Below are 27,836 nucleotides of genomic sequence, written 5' to 3'. Positions count from 1 at the left end.
GTTACGTCAGTTTAATAAGAGCGTTTCGGACAGGGAAAACCATCCATTAGTCACCAAGCTATTCAATCTTTTAAATCGTATACTTTTTTTATTTAACATTGTTTTTATTAGTAAATCATTAAAAAAGAACAATAGTGTTTTAATACGGCGCTGTTGTCTCTCACAGTATGTTATAATGGACGCGAGCAGTCATGACACCCCCCCGCGCTGCTCATAATGGTATGAACCGCATCGCACGCTGACTGGAAACATGTGGCTTACTGTGTTTTTTGGATAGTGGAGTCTCAATTTGCCGGTTTGTCATGTAGAGAAACACATCGCATCTTTTGGTCAATAACTCAGTGATACAGTCTGTAAAACGACTGAAGACCAAGAACACACAGTTGTCACCCCGACAGACAGGAACTGAAGGGCCTTTAACGGTCTCTCTGGATCAGACAGGTGAAGCCTGCGATTCGTTATCTTCCAGCTGCTCGAGGTACGTCTTCTTTTCAATCTAAATAATGAATCAGCCGACATCTGCACAGATTGTTACGGTTATTCGAAAGGTTTTGGGGAATTCCAGATTTGCTTGTAAAGTAAGCAGATTGCCACGTTGCAACGGTGCTGCTTGCATGACATTGATTAGAAGAGAGTCACTTCCCTTTACCCCTCAAGAATCGTTTTCATTTAGGATCCGATCTGTTTGACATGGGCGTTTAAATCTATACCGGGGATGTCTGCTGCAACGTGGGCTTGTTGGAGGCGCAGTTCACTTGGCGCCCTCACAGCGGCGCTGCTGCGCCACTTTAAAAATGAGAATTCAGTTTGTTTTTTAGACCAGTCAAGCCAAAAGTGACACTGCATATTATAACGTTTTTTTATGCCAAGGACTCCTACATATGGTAATCACTTCAGTAGCCTAATATATAATGGCTACTGTATATTTTAATATATATATAAAAAAAACTTTAAAAATCTTAAGCGTAATATAGAGATGTTGTTTCCAAAATTAAATAAATGGCTTTTATAATGTCACTGTACTGAGGCCAAAACAAATGATTTTTTTTTTTTTTTTTTTTTACTAAAATGTCAATAATTATTGATAAATGTATTATAAAAAAATATATTTTGAGAATATTTATTTTCTATGAAATTGGCAAATTGTGTTTTATTCTACAACTACAATAGAATAGTACAATAGTTAATCCATTCATTTCCATTTGGTCTTTAGAAACTGTATTGCCATAATATCAAGACCAATGCTGAATGCAATAATTATTAGTTACTAGTCTTAAGTTGATGATACACAGGGCAACTTTTTGAGCAATGTTTCTGGGCAATCTTGCAGAGCGATTGTTGCTTGGGCACTTTCCCATTGAAAATGGGCAATACATTTCTATCCGGATAATTTGGATCGGTCGTGGGCTCTGTGTCTCATCTGGTTGCCCATTGATGGCAACATTGCCCAGCAGCATTGCTCAAGAAGTTGCCCTGTGTATCATCACCTTTAGTGAATGGTCAATCAGACTGTGGCACTTTGTATGACCCACAGCTGTAGTCTTAGTTCAGACTAAAGTCTGCCACTGACAGCTCATATGTGGCTCTAAGATTCACTCATATCATTTTTTTTATTTTATTTTTTTTATATGCATTTAGAGATCATTCCTCATATTGTGTGAGCTGATTGGTCGTGACCATGAGGAGGTGTAAGAATTGTGGAGGGACGGACATTGATGTGGACCAGGCACGGGGTGATGCCGTGTGCACGAGCTGCGGCTCCGTGCTGGAGGACAACATCATTGTTTCCGAGGTAACCTTCGTGGAGAACAGTGGAGGAGGATCGTCCGCCGTAGGGCAGTTTGTCGCTGGTGACTGTGAGTGATAGTTCATCAACACCACAGACATTTTCTTACTGAAATTGTTTAAAGCTCCAATATGTAACAATTTTGTCATAAAATTTCCGAAAATAACTTGCACAGTGTGATATATTTCCTCCAGTTGTGTACTTACAATATCTCAAAAGTCTCCAAAGATTTTTTTATTTCAGAGAAATTCTGATTTTAAATAACTGTCCGTCCCGGAAAAGAAATGTCGCCTCTCAGTGACGCAATGTCCGCTCTATCCTTTTTTTCCGGTGTGGACCATGTGATATTCCACCACACCGGAATATTACATGGTCAAATGCGGAAGTGGTGGTTATAGCGTTATAGCCATAGACTGTATGGTTATAGCTGTTATGGATCACGATTACTCTTTGGCGAGTATTGAAGTGCCAACAAAACGAAAGCGTCCATATTCGGATACACGCAGACTGTGTGACAAACGGAGGAATAAAACCCGGATAAATATCGGCCAGGCGTTTTTGAGATGGAGAGAGCTGCGCGACAATCTTGGACTTGACAGAGACTCTGCTCTCGCGAGTGTATTGATAGACAGGTAAGCAAATCAAATTTTTTTTTTTATTGTACAAGTAAGTTATATTGCTCTTTGTACTTCGGTAAGGCTTTTTATCACGTGTGGTGACCGAGATTATGGCAGTACAATTAAATACAATTGGATATGTGTTGTTAAAACAAATATATTTAGTCATTACGTTCAAATTTACTTTTAGAACGATTGGTTTGAACACGTTAAACAACACGGCATTAACCATAAACACGTAAAACTGCACAACATTAACCCAACAAATCATTTGACAAATAGCTGTAAGTTGTAACGGGATAATATAGCATAACATTTCACGTTCCTTGCAGTTCATTAATTATGATAACATAAAATAATACGATCAGACATACAAAAACGAATAAATTACCTCATCCGTGATCATGATTCATTAATTCCATTTAGATACATCGCTAGATGGTGAAAACGCATTAAAAAATGACATCTCCCATCGTCACCTCCTTCATAGCGTCATCAAGCTTCGCCTTTGTTATTGTTGGAAACTGTGCCCTCTTGTTGTGAAAAAATGTACATATTGGAGCTTTAATTTGTTAATGAGGGAATAATCTTTTTTTTTTTTTTTTTTTTTTTTTAGCTTATCTGGTTAACAAAATGTGTTATTTGTGTGTATCTCAGGGGATCCAAACCAAAAGCTATATGATATTGTCCTCTATCTCACCATCCATTAGATAGGGTTGTTATGAACCTTGATTGGAAACAGGTCCAGTTCTCAAATGACAGCCTGTGAAATCTTTTTTTATATTATAATAATCTGCTTCCACTTTTATACGTTTGGGTACTTTCTAAGGAATTTCTAGTCTTGCAGTTTTGGATAATTTAACTTTTCTGAATTATTTAATTGTCCTGAAATCTTCCCACATGTTTGAAAATTTTGTATATGGCAACTTTTATTTTATTTTTTAAATGACACACTATGATAAATCAAATGTGTGGTAAATGTTTTATAATCAAATTAATATCATGTTAAAATATACAGATAGTTCCTCTCCAAACTCATTTAAAGGTGCAGTAAGCAATTTCTGAGAAGTGCTTAAAGGTGCCCTAGAATGTGAAATTGAATTTATCTTGGCATAGTTAAATAACAAGAGTTCAGTACATGGACATGACATACAGTGAGTCTCAAACACCATAGTTTTCTCTTTCTTATTTAAATCTCGTTTTTGAAAAACACCCCTGAAAAACAGGCGAATCTCCACATAACACCGACTGTGACGCAACAGTTGGGATCATTAATATGTACGCCTCCAAAAATTTGCATATGCCAGCCCATGTTCAAGGCCAGGCGAAACTGCACAGCCGAATCATCAGAAGTTCTGCAGGTGAAGAAACAAGCAGGAGGAGGATCATAGGGAAAATGGCAGATCTATCTATAATCTATCTATAATCGGATACCGCTACAGTTTAATTCAAAGTTGTTAGTTGCTCTGTCCATTTCACCACGGACTGTTTCTCTAACCTGGAACAATATCAAGCAGCCAGGCTTCTCTCGGCGTCTCAAACAGACGAAGGGGGCAATTTCAACTAACGTTATATTCCCGCAAGCGGTAAGTAGTGATTTTATTAACGATAATTTACACTGTGTTATCTAGATCCAGCGCGATATTGTTTTTTCCTCGAGAGACATCGTGGCTTGCAAACGAGCGAACGATGGCAGTTGCTCAGTCAGTGTTTGGATGTACAAATGAACACAAAAATATTTTTTAGCTCCTTCATCCGAGCCTCTGAAGAACCAGTGGGTTATGTGAATTTCTGATGTGTAATTGTTCAAGTTCAGACACATAATCTTTCTCTCAAAGTCGTTCAACACTGTTTATGCATCAGTAAATCGCGTTGCAGTGATAAGATCTTCATTCACGCGATCAACAGGCTGTCATCTGCTCAATGCTGGAATAGATCTAAATACTTAAAAAACTTCTCATGATTCGTTAATCCCGATAGCTGTAATAGTAAAAACGTATAAAAGCTGTAATAGTAAAAGTTTTCCAGATAGCTCTACATGTAATGCCAGATATTTCATATGCAAGCATGTCAGCCAATCACAGCAGAGGGCGTTTACACTGAAGTCTCACAGCAGACACGCCCCTTCAAACAGAGTGTTCAAATCAAAGGATGAAATCAGGCTAGGAAATATGCCTTTTATTTCTAAATTATAACAAATTTTGATCTAAAAAACATACTAACATTATAAGGGCACCCCAGGAAACATTATAAAATAATAAAATAATCCATTCTACGGCACCTTTAAAGGAACACTCCACCGTTTTTTCATATTAAACTATGTTATTCCCTTAACTAAGACGAGTTGATGCATACCTCTCTCGTCTCAGTGCGTGCACTCAATCGCTCTGGCGCGCGGCGACACTTTGATAGCACTTAGCTTAGCCCAGTTCATTCATTAGGATCCAAACAGATGAAGTTAGAAGCGACCAAACACCTCCACGTTTTCCCTATTTAAGTTTTTTTTCTTTCAAAATTAAAGCTGCAGTCCGTAACTTTTTGGGGTTAAAAATGATCCAAAATACATTTTTGAGTAAGTACATAACCAGCCAGTGTTCAAAACTATCTGCTTGCCTTAGCTCGATTCAAAATGGTAAGCTTGTAACAATGTTTTTAATTCCAGTGGTACTGGTGGATTTCCGCGGGAAATTCGAGCATGTCTGTGCGACATTACGTCACATCTGTACACATAAAGAAGGTGTCTCGGCTAGTAGGCTATACTGCGTGTGAGGATGTTGGAGGTGGAGATTTGTAGCCTTTTCTCACAGCACTTGATATAATTAAACTTATCAATTTGATGGCGGATCCAGAAAGGTTCAAACGACAATCACCAGTGATAACTGGAGATTTATCCGTTGTAAACACAAAAGACTTCAGACTGGCTCCAGAAAAAAAGAGACTGCAACCGGGCCCATGCGAAAACAAGGATAAATATCGGAAGGGCATTAAATGTAGTCACGCAATGCTGATGTTGTTAACATTAACAATTTGAGAACAAAGTATAATTTGCACGGTTTGACGTGATATGATAAGCAATCTTTATATCTAATCAGCGCAATTTACTGCAATGCTTTTTTTCCCTTAGTTGGTCAGAACAAAAGTGGATGTTACTTGTTCAGATGACATTTTCCGGTGAAAATTCTTATGTTGGTCATACTTTCAAAAAGTAGAATCTGTGATTGCAAATGACAGTATCCACACCGGCGCGGTGACTGACAGACACACATTCTCCTCAAAACATTGGATTCATCCGCGCTGTGCTGTGCCGACTCCGAGGCACAACCCATGTAAAGTTGATAATTCCGCGAATAACTGCAATTGCAGATTTCGAACAGAGATGGCGACAAAGAGGAAAAACTGCAGCTTTAATACGTAAACTTGTATGAAAATACCATATAATAAGTTAATGCAGAATTTAAAATTGTTTTGCAAGACATAAGGGCACAAATTTAGTAGAAAACGTGACAGTGTCCTTGACCGTGTTGAAAAAACACTTTTTTTTTTTTTTAAATCGCGTCATTTTACGTCACGAGAGGGAGTCGTTTGCTGGTGCTCTGCGTTTGCTCAGTACAGAGTAGGTTGATATTCAGTTGGAACGGTTGTGATTTCAGTGCGTTTTCAGCAGTTACTGTATTTCAATTTATAATCGTCATGGTAAATTATTGTGTTTGTGGAGGTTGCACAAACTCCAGCCTGTCAGGACATCGAGTCCACAGGTTTTGGTCCACAGAAAAAGGACAGCGCTATCTTCCGTGCCTGGGTGTGTTTTGTGCAGGTGAAGAGACGGGACTTCACTTCTGCATCTGCTTTGAAAAACGCGGTAATGTGTAACGTTCAATTTAGACCGGAAGATTATAATCCCGGCGATATGATGGAGTTCAACATGGGGTGCCGAAGCAAGAACCAAGTGAGACTCCGGGTGGTGCGGTTCCTGCGGTGCACACTGTCACAGCACCTTCATCGGGCCGCCCGGTCCGTCGTCACATCAGCATGTGGTTCGGCTGGGAAACATAATGGTCACGGATCCGTCAGAGATCACTTAGTGTACATTTGTTTTACAAAACGTGCCTTGTCTTAATTTAATTCATGAACATATCCTACATAAACTTTTAATGTAATGCTTTTATGTGTGTGTTATTAGTCTGCAGCGAAACTTCTTCTTCTTATAAATAGTTCTATAATTCATTTTCAATCTGTAAAAAAACACTTTAAGTTTTAATTTTTGTGTTGGCTGTTTCTACATAAAAAGTTTTTATACAGTCATTGTGATTATTTTTTTATTCATTGTCTCCAAAATGGGGTCATTCAAAGCGTGAACCTAACCCTAACCCTAAGAAATTAAAGTCTCATAATGGCTGACACAACACATGCTGGTAAGGGTCCAATACTAGCTTTGTTATTGCCTGATACATAACAATAATCTACAATATTGTGATCTGAGCATAGTATTACATATCATCAGCTAACGTGTATATATCTATAAGCTAACACTGGTGTCTCACCAAGACACCTGCCCTGTTCTCCTCACACCACAACTCAATTAGTCTCATCTGACCGTTGTTTTGTCTAATCCTGGCCTGTCTCTGTTCTCTTGGCTGCATAGGCTCATAATTATATGGCTGGTAAATACAAGTTAACATTTACAATTTCCTCAGCGTCCTAACTGTCATTGCGATCCATTGCTTTTCTATTGTTTAAATTGGCCGCATTTCCTCCCGTTACGTCACTTCGGGTTTTGGCGATTTTCAGATGCGAAAGTAAGATTTTCTCACAAAAACGACTCCAGAAGCCTTAATAGCGTTTTATAATTATATATTTAAAGCAAATCTAGTTCCTACATTATTTTTCTATACATTGAGTCACTGGGTACTCTAACCTGCAATATGCCCTTTAAGTGGGATGAGTTTTTATTTTTATTTTGAACTGCAGTACCGTCTTTGAACACCAGATGGCTGCCAAGTTGTTTTTGTTTTTTAAAGTAATGTTCCGCAGTGGTGGTCATGTGCAACAAACTTTCATAATTATTCTGAAAAACAGGTCACTTCGCTTCCGGTTCAGGTCTTTTGAATGTGTTTTGTTAAATATAGAGCCATTTTAATCAAGATACCTTCAAAGAAGTGAGCAAAGATGAACAACACCATTGTCCATCTCATATGCAGATTGATACCTAGGTAGAAGTTTTTCTTTTTCTTCTCAATAACATTTGGATATTAAAATTAAATAAAATTTGTATTTTATATTTATATTTAATTTATAAATAACTAGCTAGGTTAGCTGGTTGCCTTAAAAGTGCTTAGATATCGCCGTCAAGTCATACTGCTGTTAACACTTTCTCCAATAAGCTGTTGCAATGAGACATGTTTTCCTGTTTGTTCATGTGACATTCGACATAAAGCCTGTGAAAACATTTTATAGTGGAAGCTGACTTTCAACAGCTCATGTAGTTTAAACATGGCAAATATTAATTTTGAATATAAGTGTTGTTTTTACCTTTCTAAGTATTGGGTAAGATAACGTGTATTAGGCAAGGCAAGTTTATTTGTATAGCACTCTATACACAATAGTAATACAAAGTGCTTCACAGAGGCGTTATAAAAACAAACTAAAATATTTTAAATCCTTTAAGAACATAAAAATATTAATGGGAAGAGATTGATTAAAACAAATAAGAACAAACCAAAAGCATTGATAAAAGAACATATACTAGTTCTTAGTTATGAAAAGTATATTTTTCTGTTCTCATAATATTAGTTTTAGTATTAATATATTTTATTTTTGCTTTGTTGTAGCGTCTGGAAATGTTCCATCATTGGGAGGAAACTTCCACACTGGCGTTGGGAGGGAGTCCAGGGCTGCCACTCTACAGAATGGTGAGCGTTCATAATATACAGTATTTTCCATTCATGAAGAATTCATATGTCCTTCACATAGACTTAATTTACACTTCATGACAGTCAGAAAGCAGACATAAAGCATAGACACTGACATTCAAAAGTTTGGGATCAGTAAGATTTTTCTTTTATACTTTTTGAAAGATTCCTATGCCCACTAATTCCAAATAATACTTTTTTCCCAGGATTCTTTGATTTAAAAGAAAGTTTAAAAGAACAGCATCCGAACAGAACTCTTTTATAACAATATAAATGTCTTTAATGTCTCTTTTGGCCATTTTAATGTGTCCATGCAGGCTGAATAAAAGTATCAATTTCTTTCAGAAAAAAAATCATGGTGATCCCAAATGTATATTAATTGTATGTAACTTTTCTTTCTATGTGACTTAAGGTAGCCTATCTATAAACCTTTCATATGACATTCATTCATTTCGCTTAGTGCGTTTTTTTAATCTAAATATTTTAATTATTTGCTTAATTCATTCATACAGAGCTTTTGATGTTAATTTATTCCTTTATCATACAAATGTCATGTTTTTTGGCAAAAGATGTCATTGTGACGTCTATATTGTGCTTTTTTTTTATTTAAGGGTTAAATTGAGTGTGCCAAAGCATCTCCTAAGTGCTTTGGCACACTCAATTTAACGATATTGTGTGTTACATATGTCCGTATAATATTCCGTTTCATTGAACTACATGATTAAACAAGATAGTAGTTAAGTATATGTGTTCTGTGTTTATAAGAATGGGGGATTCTTTGGAAGCTGTGGGCTTGTGTAATGTGGTTTCAAGTTAAGCGTGTGAAGTTCGTTTCAGCCAGATGGTAATGGTTGTTTTTGAAAGAGGCTTATTAAGCCTGAGAAGTCAGAAGGTGTGGTGGGTTTATGTGCTTTTGTGTAGTAACCCGATGAATCAGTTTGGTCAGACAACCGTATGGTCTGTGTGTGTGCTGGGAGGGAAATGCGGAGGCCACTTTATGTGTGTGTGAGGGAATGTACACGTGTGATTAATGGCCTCATGTCTGCATCGAGATTTATACTATCTGTGTGTGGTGAGAGAACAAAAGTTGCTCTGTGAGATCTTGAATCTGTATAAACAGACCTGCTTTCAGCTTGAAGATGCTCTCCTCCCATTCTGAAGGGCCGAACAGCCCGTCCACAGCAGGTGCTCATATATAATGTAACTAGACCTTTAATTTGTAGTAACTTTGTATAAACGCATATAATTTCAATATGTATTTTTATTATGGTTAAACTATCGGTTTTTGGTGTTAAGTTTAAGAATAGTAGAGGTGCTGTCTAAGCATTACTAATAGTTGACTGCACATTAAACTAGGATAGGAAAATGTATTAAAAAAACACACTTCCCTGTATTAAATGTATTAAAAAACACCCCCCCGGCCCCCCTGTAAAAAACCTTATTAAAATACAGATAGGAATAAAAAAGTTTGTCTGAAAAAAGACGAAAATCTATGATTTAGCTCTTGAATTCGGCATGAAATGAAAATCTTTTCGATTTTCTAAATGCGTGTTATAGATCTTATTGTGAACGATCCATCCATGCATATGTTTCATTTTTACCATTTTTTTGGTCAATTATCTGATTTTTCTTCAATATCATTTCTTTTTTCAAGACTTGTCTTGCACCAAACTCTCCAGTTTTATTCCTATCTGTATTTTGATACGTTTTTTTTACAGGGGGGTTTGTTCATATTCCATTCACCTGATTTATGCATTATTTTATTCCTAAAAACATGGTGAAAATTGAATTTTTTTTTTTTTTTTTTTTTTTTTTTCTGGCTGTTGACAATATTTTCTGATTTATGGAGTGATTAAAATAGATAACCAAAATCACCTCTAGAATTATTTATTTTTTTAATGGTAATATGCCAACAATAGTATCTAGAATTTTGCACCTAGCTTTATCCAATGTTTAGACTTCAATTCCGGAAATCAATATTTTTTCTTTTTGGATAATCTGTTACATTCAAATGTACATCGCAGCACGAAAAAAAAGTTGCTACTTCTGTTTCGTCGCGATTTGGAAAAACATGGAAACCAGGAATAATCTATGAGGCAATGGTTTCCTCTCTTGTCTGGTTTAAAATAATGAATTGAAGTAAAAAAAAAAAAAAGTTCTTTATTTGTTTGATTTAAACGTAACAGAGTTGGACTGGTAACCTAAAGTTTGCTGGTTCAACCCCAAGTAAGGGCAAACCAGGAGCTTTCACCATTTGTGTGTTTCCACTATTAACTTTCGAGGGACTAAACCTGCAGTAAATGTGCTTTGAATAAGTCTGACTGTGATGTTTCGGTTTTCTTTTTTTTAGCTAAGCGACAGATAAACCATCTTGGTCATCAGATACAAATGAATCAGCACTGTTTGGACACCGCCTTCAACTTTTACAAGATGGCACTCTGCAAGCATCTGACCAAAGGACGCAAATCATCCCATGTTATCGCCGCCTGCCTCTACCTCGTCTGTCGGACGGAGGGAACACCTCGTATCCTTTTGGCCATGAGGTGATGAAAGCACTTAGAGGGAAATTAAAGTATTATTGAGGGTTATACACCATGAATGATGATGTAGATGATAAAATATTCATAATATGTGACGTATCCGTGTTTGTCAATTGGTTTTAGCTGTGGATTAAAGGGATACTCCACTTTTTTTGGAAATAGGCTCATTTTACATCTCCCCCAGAGTTAAACAGTTGAGTGTTACCGTTTTCGAATCCATTCAGCCGATCTCCGGGTCTGGGGGTCCCACTTTTAGCATAGCTTAGCATAATGAATTGAACCGGACAAGACCATTAGCATCTCTCTCAAAAAAATGAACAAAGAGTTTCGATATTTTTCCTATTTAAAACTTGACTCTTCTGTAGTTACATCGTGTACTAAGACCAATGGAAAATGAAAAGTTGCAATTTTCTAGACTGATATGGCTAGGAACTATACTCTCATTCCTGCGTAATAATCAAGAACCCCAGACCCGGAGATCGGCTGAATGGATTCGAAAACGGTAAAACTCAACTGTTTAACTCTGGGGGAGATGTAAAATGAGCCTATTTCCAAAAAAAGTGGAGTATCCCTTTAAGGCCTGGTCACACCAAGAATGATAGCTATACTGGATGGATTCTGATTGGCTGATTGTTTTTATCGTTCATCAGCTGGAAAAAAATTCTGAAAGTGTTTCCAAGGATATCGTTTCTCTGTGCCGGTATAGCTGTGGTGTGGTCTCTGCTATTCTTTTATATTTAGAAAAGTTTTTAAAACTCTATCTTTATCGGTATAGTTATCATTCTTGGTGTGAATGGGCCTTTAGAGTATAAAATACAGTTCAATGATGGACAGGTGTTTGCAAAAGTCAAGAGCTGCTCCCAATCCCACTGTAATGCAGATGTCACATGACATAAACTCAACACTATTTTGACGTTTCCACAATCTTATCCTTTTGTCAGTCTGCCAATCATGGGATTTAAAATGGCACTCCTTCAGTATTTTGATCATACATTTGTCTTGTAGTTTTTCAGAAATTATGACTATTTAATAATAATATACTAAAGGTGCAGTCACATTTACCATTGCTTAGAGAATTTTCACAGGTGAAATCTAGTCATTTCAATAAGATTCCACGCAATCAGGAACGTTTTTCCCACACAGATTTCGCAATGGATTCAAGTTGGTCACATAAATTTGCAGCATTGACAAAAAGAAAGCTGACTGGTTTGAAAGTGACTTCTGTTTGAGCTGGGCGTCATAAATCACTATAAAACATAGCCCACTGCACAAAACACTGTATCCCACAATGCAGAGCTGATCTCCCATTTCCAGTGTGGTGAATGAATTGGTGGTGATTATAGCTGCTTTCTCTATTTCGACTAATTATTTGATTGAGCTACAAGGAGTTGACAATTTTTTTTATCCAAAACTGAGTTGCGAAAAAAGTTTTGCCATTTCTTTTTCCCCATGATGATAATTGTGCGTTACGTACCTGACTTGATGAAGTCAAGTTATAACAGTGTAGCATACTACTGTTTGAAACGTTAATAAGGGTATAAAGATTAGTCTTTCACATGCCATTTGAAGTATTAGGCTATATACTGTGTAGTATTTAGTAAGTAGTTTGCTAGTAATGCTTTGCATAGTTTTCACATTATAATCTTTATTAATCGTATTTTTCAGTACACAGCTCTTAATTTACATAAGTGTGGATGCTAATTTGAGTATATATACAGGTGAAACTCTAAAGATTTGAATATTATCGAATATAGAATATATTAAGGTTTCACCTTTTAAGTTGAATGAATGAATTACATGAACTTTTGCACGATATTCAAATTTTTCGAGTTTCACCTGCACTGTATATATACATATGTTCTCTCTGTGTGTGTGTATATATATATATATATATGTATATATATATATATATATATATATATATATATATATATATATATATATAATGTGTATATATATATTTAGGGCTGTCAAAAGATTAATCGCGATTAATCGCATCCAAAATAAAAGTTTGTTTTTAATAATATATGTGTGTGTACTGTGTATAATTAAATTTGTATATATAAATACACACACATGCATGTATATATTCAAGAAAAATTTGTTTTTTATATAATTTTTTTTAAATATTTATATATAATATAAACTATATAAATATATATACAGTATATGTATGCAAATATTTCTTAAATATATACATGCATGTGTGTGTATTTATATATACAAAATAATTATACACAGTACACACACATATATTATGTAAACACAAACTTTTATTTTGGATGCGATTAATCGCGATTAATCTTTTGACAGCCCTAATTATATTATATCATATAATATTTTTAGAGAATGCAGAATAGCATAAAAAAGAGAGATGGTGACTCAGATTGCGTTCCATGGAAAGAAGACGAAGCGGTAGGTACGGAAGAAGAGAGGTTGAGCAAGAGAGGCCCGCTGTGAGGGTAGATGGTCAAAGGTGTTAGTCAGTCGTCTTGATTTGGTCTCCACACGTACATCTGTCTGCATTCCACAACGCACACAAACACTCACAGCGTCTGATGCTTAGTCATATAGCCTCGGTTCTCCCGTGTGTGAACACTCATGATTATTTTTGTAATAATCATCCTACACTCACACTGACTCACACTGAGTCGAAGTCTAACTCAGGTTGTTATCTTTAATGTGTGTGTGTGTATAAAGCACTTTGTTTCCTGTTTAGCCTGCGCTTCACAAAACCTCATCTGGTGTCCGAGACGGGATTTCGCTAATAAGCGAGTTGGCTTTTTCAGGGTGTTTATGTGTGTTCAAAAAGAAGCAGGAAATAAGGCAGGGTGTATCTCTCAGGAGACTGCATTAGGCCTGTATAAAAATAAAAAAAAGTTTTTGTAAACAGATTAAAAGTAGATTGGAACACCCTGCTTTAGTTTTGTTATAGTTTGTGTTTTATGCCTAGCAGTTAGTGCCCATCCTCCAGCATTTTGCCTAATGCGGCGCAAGTTCTGTCGCAAAATCTGGATAATGACATTAGATATCTCTATTATCCCTCACTACCAATGATAAAAAAGCAGTAAATATATCTAAATAAATGTTTTAAATACTGTATGGATTTGTTTTACTTTTTAATTCAAGGTGGGTATTAATGTCTTGTCTTTCTAATGGAAATTGACTCAGTGTCCACCAGCGTGAGGTGTAGTAGATAATATTCACGGATGGATGGATGAACGTTTAATTGCACCAGCTGTTATTTTCAGTTATATTATAACTGTTATATTCAGCTGTTATAACTTTAATGACCTATATGTGAAAACGCTTGAGTATTAGGTAATTATTTTTCAGCTTTCTTCTGCCTTTAACAGTCGGAAAATGCCACCACATTATCACTCACATTTGTGTGAATTTGGATTTTCATGGACAATGCTACTCGCTTTCACTTTTTTGTGCAATTAACAATTAAATGGAGGCAACAGAATCTTTCCGTCTCTCTGAGATTATGCAACATACGTGTTCAGTCAGACATCTGTTTGGGTTATATAAGAACTCATGAGAGAGCTTTCACTTTCTGCCCAGGAGGAAAAGGGGTGTGTGTGTGTGTGTGTGTGTGTGTGTGTGTGTGTGTGTGTGTGTGTGTGTGTGTGTGTGTGTGTGTGTGTGTGTGTGTGTGTGTGTGTGTGTGTGTGTGTGTGTGTGTGTGTGTGTGTGTGTGTGTGTGTGTGTGTGTGTGTGTGTGTGTGTGAGTGAGTGAGAGAGAGAGAGGCATTGTTGGTCTCAAGCTCTACTGTACAGGGTAAATTTAGCCAAACATTATTTTTCAAACGTTATTCTGCGAAATGGCTTCTTTCTGGTTAGCTCTAATCTTGCTGAGTTTGTGGATTATTGTAGTTGGTTTCCCATTTTATCCTATTTTTATGTATTTATTATTACTTTTTTTTTTTTCTGTGTTGACGCTTAAAACACTGTGATTTCCATCAAGTAATTATGGAAAACATTAATGGCCTTAAGCTAATTTTGCAATATGTAGGAATCAGGATTTCTCCCTGGAAAGGTCAAATCCTGATCCATCCTAAAAATGATCATTAATTTAACAGGGTCATCCATAATCCCACAATTTAGGATTATCTTTCACTGTTACCGTGGCAACTGAAAATCCCACAATGACTTTTTAATGGGATGTTTTAATACACTTTGTCTTGATTAGACAGGTGTGCTGGTCTCCATGGATACAGAGTACACGGTTGCCAGGAGACGGGGATTTCCAGAGTTCAGGAGGTGGTGGTTCAGTGGAGCTCTACTCAAAGAGGGAAAATGTCAAGCAAAGAGACCAAATCTGACCAATATCCCTCCCTGTTTCTTGTCTCTGTCTTCACCAAGTGTCCCTGTATGTGTGTGTGTGTGTATATATATATATACAGTGAGGAAAATAAGTATTTGAACACCCTGCTATTTTGCAAGTTCTCCCACTTGGAAATCATGGAGGGGTCTGAAATTGTCATCGTAGGTGCATGTCCACTGTGAGAGACATAATCTAAAAAAAAAATCCAGAAATCACAATATATGTATTTTTTAACTATTTATTTGTATGATACAGCTGCAAATAAGTATTTGAACACCTGTGTATCAGCTAGAATTCTGACCCTCAAAGACCTGTTAGTCTGCCTTTAAAATGTCCACCTCCACTCCATTTATTATCCTAAATTAGATGCACCTGTTTGAGGTCGTTAGCTGCATAAAGACACCTGTCCACCCCATACAATCAGTAAGAATCCAACTACTAACATGGCCAAGACCAAAGAGCTGTCCAAAGACACTAGAGACAAAATTGTACACCTCCACAAGGCTGGAAAGGGCTACGGGGAAATTGCCAAGCAGCTTGGTGAAAAAAGGTCCACTGTTGGAGCAATCATTAGAAAATGGAAGAAGCTAAACATGACTGTCAATCTCCCTCGGACTGGGGCTCCATGCAAGATCTCACCTCGTGGGGTCTCAATGATCCTAAGAAAGGTGAGAAATCGCTGGACAATGACCTGAAAAGAGCTGGGACCACCGTTTCCAAGGTTACTGTTGGTAATACACTAAGACGTCATGGTTTGAAATCATGCATGGCACGGAAGGTTCCCCTGCTTAAACCAGCACATGTCAAGGCCCGTCTTAAGTTTGCCAATGACCATTTGGATGATCCAGAGGAGCCATGGGAGAAAGTCATGTGGTCAGATGAGACCAAAATAGAAATTTTTGGTCATAATTCCACTAAACGTGTTTGGAGGAAGCAGAATGATGAGTACCATCCCAAGAACACCATCCCTACTGTGAAGCATGGGGGTGGTAGCATTATGCTTTGGGGGTGTTTTTCTGCACATGGGACAGGGCGACTGCACTGTATTAAGGAGAGGATGACCGGGGCCATGTATTGCGAGATTTTGGGGAACAACCTCCTTCCCTCAGTTAGAGCATTGAAGATGGGTCGAGGCTGGGTCTTCCAACATGACAATGACCCGAAGCACACAGCCAGGATACATTGTGATTTCTGGATTTTTTTTTTTAGATTATGTCTCTCACAGTGGACATGCACCTACGATGACAATTTCAGACCCCTCCATGATTTCCAAGTGGGAGAACTTGCAAAATAGCAGGGTGTTCAAATACTTATTTTCCTCACTGTATATATATGTATATGTGTGTGTGTGTGTGTGTGTGTGTGTGTGTGTATATATATATATATATATATATATCACACACACACACACACACATATATATATATATATATATATATATATATATATATATATATATATATATATATATATAAATATATATAATATATATATATATATATATATATATATAATATATATATATATATATATATATATATATAATATATATATATATATATATATATATATATATATATATATATATATATAATATATATAATTTCACATTAATGTTGGCATGAAATGTAAGTTGGTTCTCAAATGAGAAAAAAAATGCAGGGCAGGATTTTGTACATCAGGAAATTATTGGATCATTGCTGGACTGTTGTCGTTTGCTAATTGCTGCGATCTCAGACAGGTTTCTGGAAGTGAGAGATTATTTTGTCACCCTCGCGCCACTAAAAACGTCATAAGAAAAGAGACGTCGATGCAAGAAGGAGGGGAAAATATTTTGATAGAAGATTACAAGGGCTCATGAATTAAAAAAACAATAATGGGCACGGGTAAATCATTTTTAATAACTGAAATATTCCATAAAAAATAAGAATTGTCAGTTTTGATTTAATTGTGACTTTAATACATTATTGCATAATATATTAGGTCCTTACAGACTAAATAGTTAATTTGTGAATAACCCAGTTTCTGAAACTGCTAGAGAATGGTAAGGTCATGAGTTTGATGCCCAGAAAATGCATGCATTTAAAAAATGTATATGTTGAATGTGTTGTAAGTAGCTCTAGATAAAATTGTCTGTCAAATACATATGTAAATCCAATTGTGTATGATTTCTTTAACGCACTTTCTCAGACATGCTGCTTGACTTGAGTGACATCCTGCAGGTAAATTACTAACATCTAAACATGTAAATGCAATCTATCCATCCGATATAGATTCAGCACTGTTTTTAAGTCAAATAAGCAAGTTTGTGACATTATTCCTTTGAAAGGGGGACAAAAAAAACAACTAAAATATTCTGAGGTTTATGTCAATTTTTCACTTACAGCTTTTCACTATATATATATTTCTTATGCTGATGTAATTTTAAAAGAACAGTTAAATTATTAAATTAGAACATAATGCAAATATCATATGCAGTTTGACTATCAATCCAAGACTTTTGAACCCAGTTATTTATAAATTGTGCATGTATTAGTGTGTGAAAGCCATTTTCTTCCAGCTGGTGTGGTCGTTTTATATTTTTACCCTCCCAGCTGTCCTATTAAACTCCCTCCCTGCCCCACACGCGAACACGCAGACCCTGTCCACTGCGGTATTTGAGTCATTAGGGGATTTTACCAGAGAAAGGACCCATAAATTCCTTTGCTTTCCCCCAGACAGAGGAGCTCTTTTGAGGCATAAGGCTGTTGCCGCCCCTTTCAGGTCAGGAGTGTGTGAGGGCCATCCTACTTTTCAGTGGTCGTGACCTCTGACATCAACCAAAAAAGATTCCTCTTTAATGCTGTGGGGCCCAGATGGAAGAAATAGGGTGTCTGTGTTTGTGCACGTGAATCATTCTTTATGGATATCTTTTTTAAAAATCATTATTAAGGTGGTCCAAGAAGATAAGTGTTGAGTTATATGATGTTTAAAGCTTGTTTTATGAAATATTCTGTTATTGTAGTTCATCCTCACGGATAAGCCACAGATATAAAGTTTGTGAGAAAGTGAAGACTGTGGTGATGCTGGTACGCATCCAAACCCCAGAGTTATGAACTCTGCAACCTTCAGCATCTGTTAAAATACACAGCGTTATTACAGTCGTCTTGTCCCTTTATTCTCTGTCTTATCTCTTTCTCTTATTCTCTGTTATATATTCCCATCGTCTGTTTCTCTTTGTGCTCATCCACAAATTTGTGTCTCACTCTTTCTTTCTTGCCCTAGGTGAACGTGTATGTTTTGGGGAAAACCTTCCTCGTTTTAGCCAGGGAGCTGTGCATCAACGCACCAGTTATTGGTAAGCATCAGATATCACAAACAAGTAATTGTGCCCTTTCCCATGATGCTTTGCGGCTCACACAAATTAAACTGGTACTGTATGTGTGAGTATGTGAATGGGTCAGTATAGTGCTGCTGTTAATACCCAGAGGGTGCTGTGAAACTGATTGATTTGTGCAATGTTTGGTCGTCGTTTTGTCTGTTCCTCACCCTTATGTCATTCCAAACCAGTATGACTGACTTTTGTCTCTGAAACTAAAAGGAAGATATTTGGAAATGTGTCTGATGTTTTCTATGGCCAAAATAATGTTGTTTTGGACAGAGCCGGACAGTAACGGAGTACATTTACTTGAGTACAGTACTTAAGTACAATTTTGAGGGATCTGTACTTTACTCGAGTATCATTTTTGGGGAGTACTCATGACTTTACTCAAGTACATTTGAGAGGCAAATATTGTACTCTTTACTCCGCTACATTTCTATCCATAACCGTGAGTACCCGTTACTTCTTCTAAAAAAATAATAAATAAAAAAAAAGGAAAAAAGAAAAGCGAGCGACAGTGCGCGAGAGAGAGAGTGTGTCTGCGCGCGCGACCGGCTCTCTCTCTCTGCTCGTTCTTTCAGTTAAACATGCGCTCTGTCACAAGCGGCAGTTCATCTACTTTACTCACCGATCAAATAAGACTTTGGCGGGACAAAAATTAACTTTGGCGGGCGCTAAAACAAGTTCAATGCAGGAAAATTCATGCGTGAATTTAACTGAGTAGTACATGACCATGCACTCGCACAAATGCGACCACATACAATTTGAACTCGCACATTCTCAATAAAATGGTCGCATATTTGGTCGTAGTCTGGAACCCTGTGATTTGATTGATGAAAAAAAGAGAAACTCACATGTACACACAATTGTTAGCTGAATTTTCTTTTCTGATATTACACATTAATGTAAGCTGAGTATTTGCGTTGATGTTCTTGAGTATGCGGTGTGTTTAACACAGTCGGGTTCAAATGTGGGTGCAAAAAATCCATTAAAACTCTAGCAGAGGTTTGTCAGAGCGTTGCCATTGTGCTATTGCCTTGTGGGCAAGTGAAAATGTTAAATAAAGCAGCATGGTAAAAAGATGAAAATGACTTGATTTTACTTTCAATTTATTTACATTCTCCAAGGTATTAACTAGGGGTGGAACGGTACATGTATTCGTATTGAACCGAATCAGTACGGGCGTCACGGTTCGGTACATGAATTTACACGGAGAATACGGTATAAAAATAAATAAAACTCGCGTGCAAATTAATTAATGTAATGCGGAACTACTGTTAGATACGCGGGTTCTTTAGGGACACCTAATCTGTAGCCCCGCCTTAAGCTAGGTTTGTTTATACCTTCTTATACTGTCTATGGTTTATACTTTCGCCTGCCTCCGCAGCGCGAGCCTCCGCTGACCGTGCGCGCGCCTCCCCAAATGGACGAGGCATTTATACTTCGCGCTCGCCGGTGTATATTCTTTGAAACGACAGGGTGCGACTCGGTGTAATTGTCCTCTAAACCATCAGGAATCAGCGGTTTGAAGTAAGGTAGGCTACACTCGTGAATGTTTATTTTAGTAAAACAACACTTTAGTAGCCTACACCAAAACCACACAGCAAAATAATCGTGTAAAGCAGTAAACCAGATTATTCCTTGTGACATTAGAAAAAAAAAATGGATATGAGAACGTAACCTACAACTAAATTAACGTTATCTTACATAATTTCTAAACATTTTTATTTAGTTTTGTGAACCTTTTTATAAAACATGGCCATTTATTTTTATTTAAAGGGCTGATGTCTGCTATTGTAGGCTCATTTTGTTAATGTAAGCAACTAATTTAGACGCAAGAACTGGGTGCCGGTGCTGTGAGATGTACATGCTCGGCCAAATTCGGCTCGAAGTCGTGCGTCTTCGGATGCGGAGCCGTGCGCTAAAAGCCGTGCACTGCACACCGCCAAGCGAAATGTGGCCTTGCACACCCAACGCGCATGACCGCCCACACCACAATGACGACATTTTTGCCGCGCGCACCCTCGCGCTTGTGCGTCCGCACATAAATAAGAGATGCTTTATTTTCAGTTTTATAGCTGATTGTCTTATTTTGTTTACATCTTACTTTACACACTTCAGGGCAGGCTGTTGCAGCTAGCTCAGGGGAGAGACTGTATGACACTAGGTGGTACAGCCTGAGACATGCACAATAAAAAAAATTTGCCTTCTGCATTTTTGTTTTGCTTTTCCCTCCATTGTACCGAACTCGTACCGAACCGTGATGTCTGAACTGAGGTATGAACCGAACCGTGGCTTCTGTGTACCGTTCCACCCTAGTATTAACATTAACATTTTTCATAACTCCATGTAGGACGTTTCTGTACATAAATGTAAGCACTATGGCAGTAGTAATGCAATATTTAGAAAATGTACTCTTGTACTCTTGGTACTCAAGTACTTTTAAAAACAAGTACTTCAGTACTTTTACTTAAGTAGACATCTGACTGTAGTACTTTTACTTGTACTTGAGTAAAATTTAGCAAGGGGTATCTGTACTTTTACTCAAGTAATGAAGCTGTGTACTCTGTCCGCCTCTGGTTTTGGACCACATTGACTTTTCATTATATGGGCAAACAAACAGATTAAACATTCTTTAAAATATCATCCTTTGTGTTCTGCTGAAGGAAAGTATTAATCATCATACAGGTATGTAATGACATGAGGGGGAGTAAATATTCATTTGTGGGCGATCTCTTTTTTTTATAGTGATGTCCGGTTCGTGAACGAATCGTTCTTTTGAACCGGTTCTTTTTAGTGAACCGGTCGAACCAGTAAACTAAATCGGACTGCATCGTTCAAAACAATTCGCGTCTTGCGTCAGCGCTGATCCACAAGTTACTAAAGTTACTCACTTTTGGACATGCCTGACACAATCCATCCAACTCAAACAATATCCCGGAGTATATGTTATTCCAGTAACTCCAACAGTTCACTGAACTTAGACATGTTGTGCTGAGAGAAGTGATGAGCATGAGCAGCTGATACTGAGCATGCACGCACTACCGAACGGACAGGTACAGCGGTTCTCGAATCCCCAGTACAGAACCGAGAACTGATTCTTTCAGACACGTTTGACATACTGAGAACCGATGAGCAGAGCATGCGTGCAATTTTTTCAGAGGGACGAAATGGACGTTTCTTCATTGTTGAGCATCAATAAATGTAACAAAATAAAAAGTTGGAAACGTCTTATCTCTGTATTATTTTAAAGATTGGAAACACAATTAATGGATTGTAAAACTAAACATTTATTATTATACTAAAACATTATTTTCAGGAACAGCTAATTTAATTTATGTTGATATAAATCTTTGACGTAAACTCTTGCCAAGGTTTTAAGCGTGCTTAGTAAATGTTTATAATGTGTTTATCAAAACATAACGTATTAAACACACTGGAGAGACATGCATCGACTTCAGTTTTGTCGACTGTAATACAGGTTTCAGCAGTTCTAAGCTCAGCACATACAGGCCTACTGCTTGTAGTAGCTGGACAATAACTCTATTCTAGAGCTGCTGTAAAGCCAAAACAATCTCTGTTACTGTAATTTCCTATTATCACCATAAAGCTGTTTTGAAACAATTTATATTGTTAAAAGGGCTATATAAAGGAAGGTGACTTGACTTGACTTGACTTCAGCGGTTTTCGAGTCGAGACTAGAACTGGTTGCTGCAGCGGTTCTCGAATCACCAGTACAGAACTGAGAACTGTTTCTTTCAGACACGTTCGATACGGAGAACCAATGAGCTGGAGATACTGAGCATGCGTGATAGCACCGTCTCTGAACCGAACTTTCTTTCGGCCAACTGCATGCTGTGCTGATACATGAGCACGGGTGAACCGAGGACTTAAATGAGGGGCCGAATTCGGCGAAATGTACATTTATTTAATAACAAATCAAATAAAATCGATGAAGACCAGTTTATTCACTTTATATCAAGACATGTGAAACATCCGCGTTTGCTCATCGCCTGTAGGGTTCATTTGCAAAGCGTAAATGTAAGAAACTTATCCAAGATGATTATGACGATGATTTCTATTATTTAACTGAAGTTAAGATTACAAATGCCTTTATTTGAATGTATTTTTATGCGCCGGGATGATAGAATTGACGTCATTACATGAGGACGTAAAAGAACTGGTGAAACGATTCATTGAAACGAACTGTCCGAAAGAACCGGTTCGTGGAAAAGAACCGGACTTCCCATCACTAATATTTTGCCTAGATTTAAACAGTAAAGACAAGTATTATCATAACTGTACACTAGACCAAAGAAAAGGAAAAACTGTTTGATGAATAGAAACCAATGTTTTATGATTTTTCAGGTCACTCAGCATCAAGCTGTCAACAAATAACAATTAAACAACAAGACAGAGGAAAAGCTGTCTAGTTTCAAGTGCAAACTGCCCCACTGTATATAGGCAGATTATGAATAATTAGAAAGAAAATAGGCTTAAATTAAAGTGTGTTTTTTAAAACAATATGTTTAAAGAAATAAATAAGAATGGGCAGCATTCCATTATTTGTGAGACATAAAAAAAATCAGATCAGAGGACATTGTTTCTCTTCTAGTAGTGTCTCGTAGCTAATGTGAATGAAGGCAATTATTTGAGAGGAAAAATCCCCCTGCTGTTCATTAATGGATCAGTCCGAGTACTCATGCATAAAATATCAGTTCCGGAATCTGTCCCCCCTGCACCCCTGTCCCATTAGTACTGTCAGAGGAACACTGAAACTGGAAGGTGACTTTCCCACACTGGACTTCTGTCATCCCTTCCTGTCCAAAATAACTTAGCTCGGTCCCATCAAGAACAGCGCTAACCGTGTAGAACGCATCCTGCTCCACCTGTACCGGGTGCTCGAACCACACAGGGAACGTTGAGCTAGAACCATCCGACACAAATTTGGTCAAGTTTTGTGCCAGAAGCACTCCCTGTCTCTTTAGTTCAATTCGGACGCTATATTCCGCCTTCCCTCCACTGGAGCCGTACAGACCAAGTCCGGCGATGAACACTCGCTTTTCCACGGCGAACTGGATGCTGTCACAGCGGCCGCGGTAGCGCCACTGGTTGCTTCGGTAGGCGGATGACTGGAAACGGTGACAGCGTTGCGCCGCCAGCCCCTTTCTGGATGCATCCGGGAATCCTAGCGAAGGTTTCGTAGCAGCCGTGTACCAGAGAAAGATGCTGTGCGTTTCCTCAAGGGTTAAAATGTTTGACTGCGCGGCTCCGTCCGCAAATTCCTGCAGTGTCATGGAAGGCAGGCGCACAAGGTGCAACGCCTTTCCCAGCACGGAGCGCTGGTTCTGTGACGTGAGGCTCAAGCCTTGTCTCTGACACTCTGCATCGGCCCATCCCAGGACGGCCTGGAACACCACCGCCTCCTTCACGTTCAGCGTCTCCCTGTGTAAGATGCTTTCCAGTGTGGGCAGGTCAATTTCAGAGAAACCTTCAGAGCGCAGAGCAAGCTCTGCCTGGGCGTCGATCACTTCCCAGCACCTCTGAGTGAGCTCCGGCTCCTCAAACAGCCGACTCTGAGATAGCAGCACGCACGCATTTCTCGCCTCCAGGCTCGTCTCGAGGAAACCCACACATGCGCGAGCCAGAGCAGACACCAGGTATTTTTTGGCAGCGTAGAGAGTAGCCAGAACTGTGTCGGGCGACAGCTCTATCTCATCACTGTACATGTATCTGATAAAGAAGAGGAAGATGGAGAGGTTAGGGTAAACTTTAAAGTCCACATGAAACTGAAGTTGCGATCGTCTATTCTTCACTATTGTGACGTATATCCGAGTGAAATTGCTTCTCGAATGAGAAAAAAAATGTAGGGCGGGACTTGATTTCGTTCATCGGGAATTGATTGAATCGTTGAATCATTATCGTTTGCTATTGCTATGATCTCTTCTGAGTGACCGTTTGTTCTGCTCTCGTGTCAGTAAACACGTCATCAGAGAAGAGAAGTTGTTTTAAGGGGAGGGGGAAGTTATTTTGTTAATTTTTAATAAACACTGTAATATTCCATAAAAAAATTTCCATTTTGAGTGCAGAGATGTTCTTCCATATGAAGAGAATAAAATCGCTAGGCTAGTTCATACTTCACCAAAACTGATCTGTTTGACATTGCTACTGCTTTAAATTAGTGACTTCCAACTTTCCCAGGGATCATTCGCATTCACAATCCAATAAACGATCTTGAATAGCACTGAAATAAGAGGGCGACTCTAAAACCAAGACATCACTGTCGGGGCCTTGGTGAACCCATCTGTGCTGCTTGGCATGAAAGCAGAGTTGCCCTGTTATTAATGCCCGGATGTGATTAGTGAGTCTTACTTGAGCAGGATGAGAAACGCAGCGGGTTCCACATCTGGAATATGGATATCAGAGTCCGCTTCCGCGAGATCCCCGTAAAACATGGCACAGAAAACAGAGCTTCCCACCGCCAGCACATACTGAGAAAGGGAGAAGAGGCAATCCGTCAGCGTTTTATCTCTTTTCCCAAGCGTTTACTGGATGTCTCCCTTATCTGACACCTATTTCAGGTCCACTGATAAGCTGTTGGGTCGAATCGGGTTTGTTCGATTTGGGAGACATCCAAAATAATGTTGTGGTTATTGTAGGGGAGAGGTGTGTGTGTGTGTGTGGACTCACCTTGTGTGCCGGGACCCTTTCCGATTCGCCGGGGGGACCAACAATGAAATGAACATCTGCCATTTGTTCATTATTGAACATTAGTGCATTTCTGCATAAAGTAAAAAATAAATTTAGCCTTGATGTTATTAATAAATAAAATATATGTAAATATTTAATTTGAAAGAAAATAATGTAATAATATCTAAACATTAATTAAATTATATAATAAGTATATTTTAATGTTCTTTATTACTTGCCTTAATTATATTATCTTATACTAAACTAAATGAATAATATCTGAACATTTATCACTATATATTTGTGTTGGTGTAACTTTTAACTTTTAAAAACTATACAAATGATATAAATAATGTAATAAATGTTCAGACATTATGTATCGATTTAATGTCTTGCCTCTCTCGTAACGTCGGGTGCGCGGAGTGCCAGCTGGGAACCTCCACGTTGTTGTTGTTGATGTTTTGCTCTGTGGTCGGTGTGGTGGCGGTGCACGCGGTGGTCTGCGCGACCGGCTCTGCGCTCTTCTTCTCGGGCAGACTCAGCATCACGGTCCCGTTCTTCTGCACCGTGGCGTGATCGTTCACGGGGTACAATTCCGCTGCCATCCTTTTCTTCAGGGAAAGAGATAAGATGTTATAGCACACAGACAACCTGCCGGGGTGCTTGCTTGTCCGCTTCAACTTCTTTAACGTTTCGGGGAGCAAGAGTATAAAAGTCACGCATTTCATGATCCGGCCATGATGGGACAGCCTGCATTCCGGCGCAGCGGGCATCAGAACAAAAAAACAAAAGTTTTTGTTTTGTATATAAAAAAATGATCAGCTACAACCGTGGTCCGTGGTATTCCTAAATAATATTGCGTATATTGTCCTTGGAAACAAAAGCAGCTCCACTGTCCTTAAACGGTCACATAAATATTTGGGATTTTAAGGATTATTTCATAGATGCCATCCTCTTTTCCCTAATCACATACTCTTCCATCCCACACCGAAAATCCAATCCAAATCGGTTTAAAATCACTTAGGAATAACACAAGAAATATATATAAAAAATAGAGTCTGTAGTCTTAAATAACGGCCAAGCGGACCTTTCCTCTGCTGTGTCTTCCCAGAATGATGAAGTTTGAGTTTATTTTGAGCTCTCTCTCTCTCTCTCTCTCGTCTGACGTCAGCAGTGGAGGGTTGTCTCCATCCCTCTTGTAAATTCTGTGTTGCCATGTCCGGTTATTGTAAGTAACTCTTGTCTGGGATTTTTACACATGGTTATTCATGTTGTTTTGGGGATTTTTCGCAGTATGTATATGTGAATATATACATATATATGTGAAATAGTGAATTTTATTTTTCTTACAAAAGGATTTAAATTTATTGAAAATATACGTCCAAAACAGATTGCTTGCTGTTCTTGTGGGGTCTGGCAACCCTGCGCAAATGGCTCTCTGTGATGTTGATTTTTTTATTCTTCATATGTAACCTACATTATAACTTTACAATATTAACAATCTTAACGTCTCCTTTAATGATCCGAGGCAAGTAAAATATATTTGTGTTTTTTGCGCATCAAATTCGAAGTTCGTCAGTACGCGTCGTTTCGTTCCCCAATATTTTTTTGTCATTTACACTCACGATGCAACTTAGTTCTAACACTAAAAACATATCTATTTATGTGCAATGTATTTGTATTCAGATATCGAGCGATACATTTAAACTCGCGCGCTGCAGATTCTGTTACAAACCAGATGCGTTCTGTAAATCTAACGTTACCGTCACACTTAACTGTTCTACTTGTGCAACCAGTGAAAAATCTTGCGTGTTCTTACCTCAAATTCTGTATTTTATGCGTTGGTTTGTTTTCATCACACGGCTGAGATAATACCCTCGACTCAAAGCGATGTCAAAAGTTTTCCTGCTCCTGTCGTGATGGAGTCAGAAACCGGACGAGGGCTGGACTTGTGGAAATACTGTAGTGCGCACGACTGCTATCCGTATTCCCAATAAAGTCCTCGCGCAGAAAGAGGCTTCTCTCTCTCCCCCGGTCTCTTCTTTTTCCCGCACAGACAGCACAGACGGATCTAAGCGGCTTATGTGAACATATGTAGTGGGGAATGGGGATTAGATCAGAGTGTCCCAACCTTTCTTGATTTATGTACCTCCACAGTTCCATCAGTAAGGCCAAGTACCGTTACTGAATATATATGTATGTGTATACACACACACACACACACACACACACACATCACATCACATCACATCACACACACATCACAAATGTGTTTGAGACCCAGATTTTTGTTCAATTGAGTATTTTTCCCATGTCATTACATTGTTAAGAGTATAAGAAACAAATGGGGGGATTTTTTTTTTTTTTAAATTATGTTTTATTCATGTTAATATCCACTGTAGTGGACACCAGGACTTAAAAAATACAATGACAAGGAATGACATGTATAGGCAAAACCAATGGGATTTCACCAGTCAGTTTTTAAGTTTCAGGATTTTTTTTAACCAAACTTTGTGTAAAGATGATTCTCAACTGTGTTATGAAAGATATCATGGAAAGAATTGATACACCATTTTACTTAATGTAATATACGTGTAAACATG

The 27,836-nt window shown here is 38.0% G+C and overlaps 2 protein-coding genes across 5 annotated transcripts in view; one reads left to right on the top strand and one right to left on the bottom strand.

Annotated features, from left to right (window-relative positions):
• Nucleotides 1-230: 230 nt before the first annotated feature.
• Nucleotides 231-27,836, top strand: part of brf1a (BRF1 general transcription factor IIIB subunit a) — a 58,845-nt gene continuing 31,239 nt past the window's right edge. Inside the window, exons 1-6 of one of the 2 annotated variants that reach the window (XM_079855603.1) lie at nt 231-478; nt 1,639-1,856; nt 8,232-8,312; nt 10,663-10,836; nt 17,373-17,404; nt 18,447-18,519. In XM_079855603.1, coding sequence (XP_079711729.1) covers nt 1,679-1,856; nt 8,232-8,312; nt 10,663-10,836; nt 17,373-17,404; nt 18,447-18,519 — 538 coding nt within the window. In that variant the 5' untranslated portion in view covers nt 231-478; nt 1,639-1,678. The remainder of the gene's footprint in view (nt 479-1,638; nt 1,857-8,231; nt 8,313-10,662; nt 10,837-17,372; nt 17,405-18,446; nt 18,520-27,836) is intronic. The other variant, XM_079855604.1, reaches the window with a different exon arrangement.
• btbd6a (BTB (POZ) domain containing 6a) lies at nt 22,493-27,433 on the bottom strand. Of its 3 annotated transcripts, none has more exons than XM_079855721.1 (5): nt 27,053-27,433; nt 25,630-25,844; nt 25,234-25,324; nt 24,916-25,034; nt 22,493-24,276 (listed from the first exon to the last, which is right to left on the bottom strand). In XM_079855721.1, the coding sequence occupies exons 2-5, from the start codon at nt 25,836-25,838 to the stop codon at nt 23,244-23,246; spliced, it is 1,452 nt and encodes a 483-aa protein (XP_079711847.1). In that variant the 5' UTR covers nt 25,839-25,844; nt 27,053-27,433; the 3' UTR covers nt 22,493-23,243. The 3 variants fall into 3 exon arrangements, with proteins under 3 accessions (XP_079711847.1, XP_079711848.1, XP_079711846.1); XM_079855722.1 differs by lacking the exon at nt 27,053-27,433 and adding an exon at nt 26,321-26,375 and having other exon boundaries at nt 22,495-24,276; XM_079855720.1 differs by lacking the exon at nt 27,053-27,433 and having other exon boundaries at nt 22,495-24,276; nt 25,630-26,120.

This window comes from Squalius cephalus (assembly GCF_949319135.1).
Source record: "Squalius cephalus genome assembly, chromosome: 21".
NCBI classification, from domain to species: domain Eukaryota; kingdom Metazoa; phylum Chordata; class Actinopteri; order Cypriniformes; family Leuciscidae; genus Squalius; species Squalius cephalus.
Note: the sequence above shows the minus strand (reverse complement) of the source record. Positions and strands in the feature narration are given on the sequence as shown.

What these genes read in the sequence shown, in the direction of transcription:
- btbd6a (XM_079855720.1), bottom strand. Translation starts at nt 26,006, where the DNA reads ATGCCCGCTGCGCCGGAATGCAGGCTGTCCCATCATGGCCGGATCATG. An exon ending in CACCCGACGTTACGAGAGAG is followed by an intron (nt 25,325 to 25,629) that starts GCAAGACATTAA and finishes TACTTTATGCAG; the next exon opens with AAATGCACTAATGTTCAATA. An exon ending in AAAGGGTCCCGGCACACAAG is followed by an intron (nt 25,035 to 25,233) that starts GTGAGTCCACAC and finishes TCCCTTTCTCAG; the next exon opens with TATGTGCTGGCGGTGGGAAG.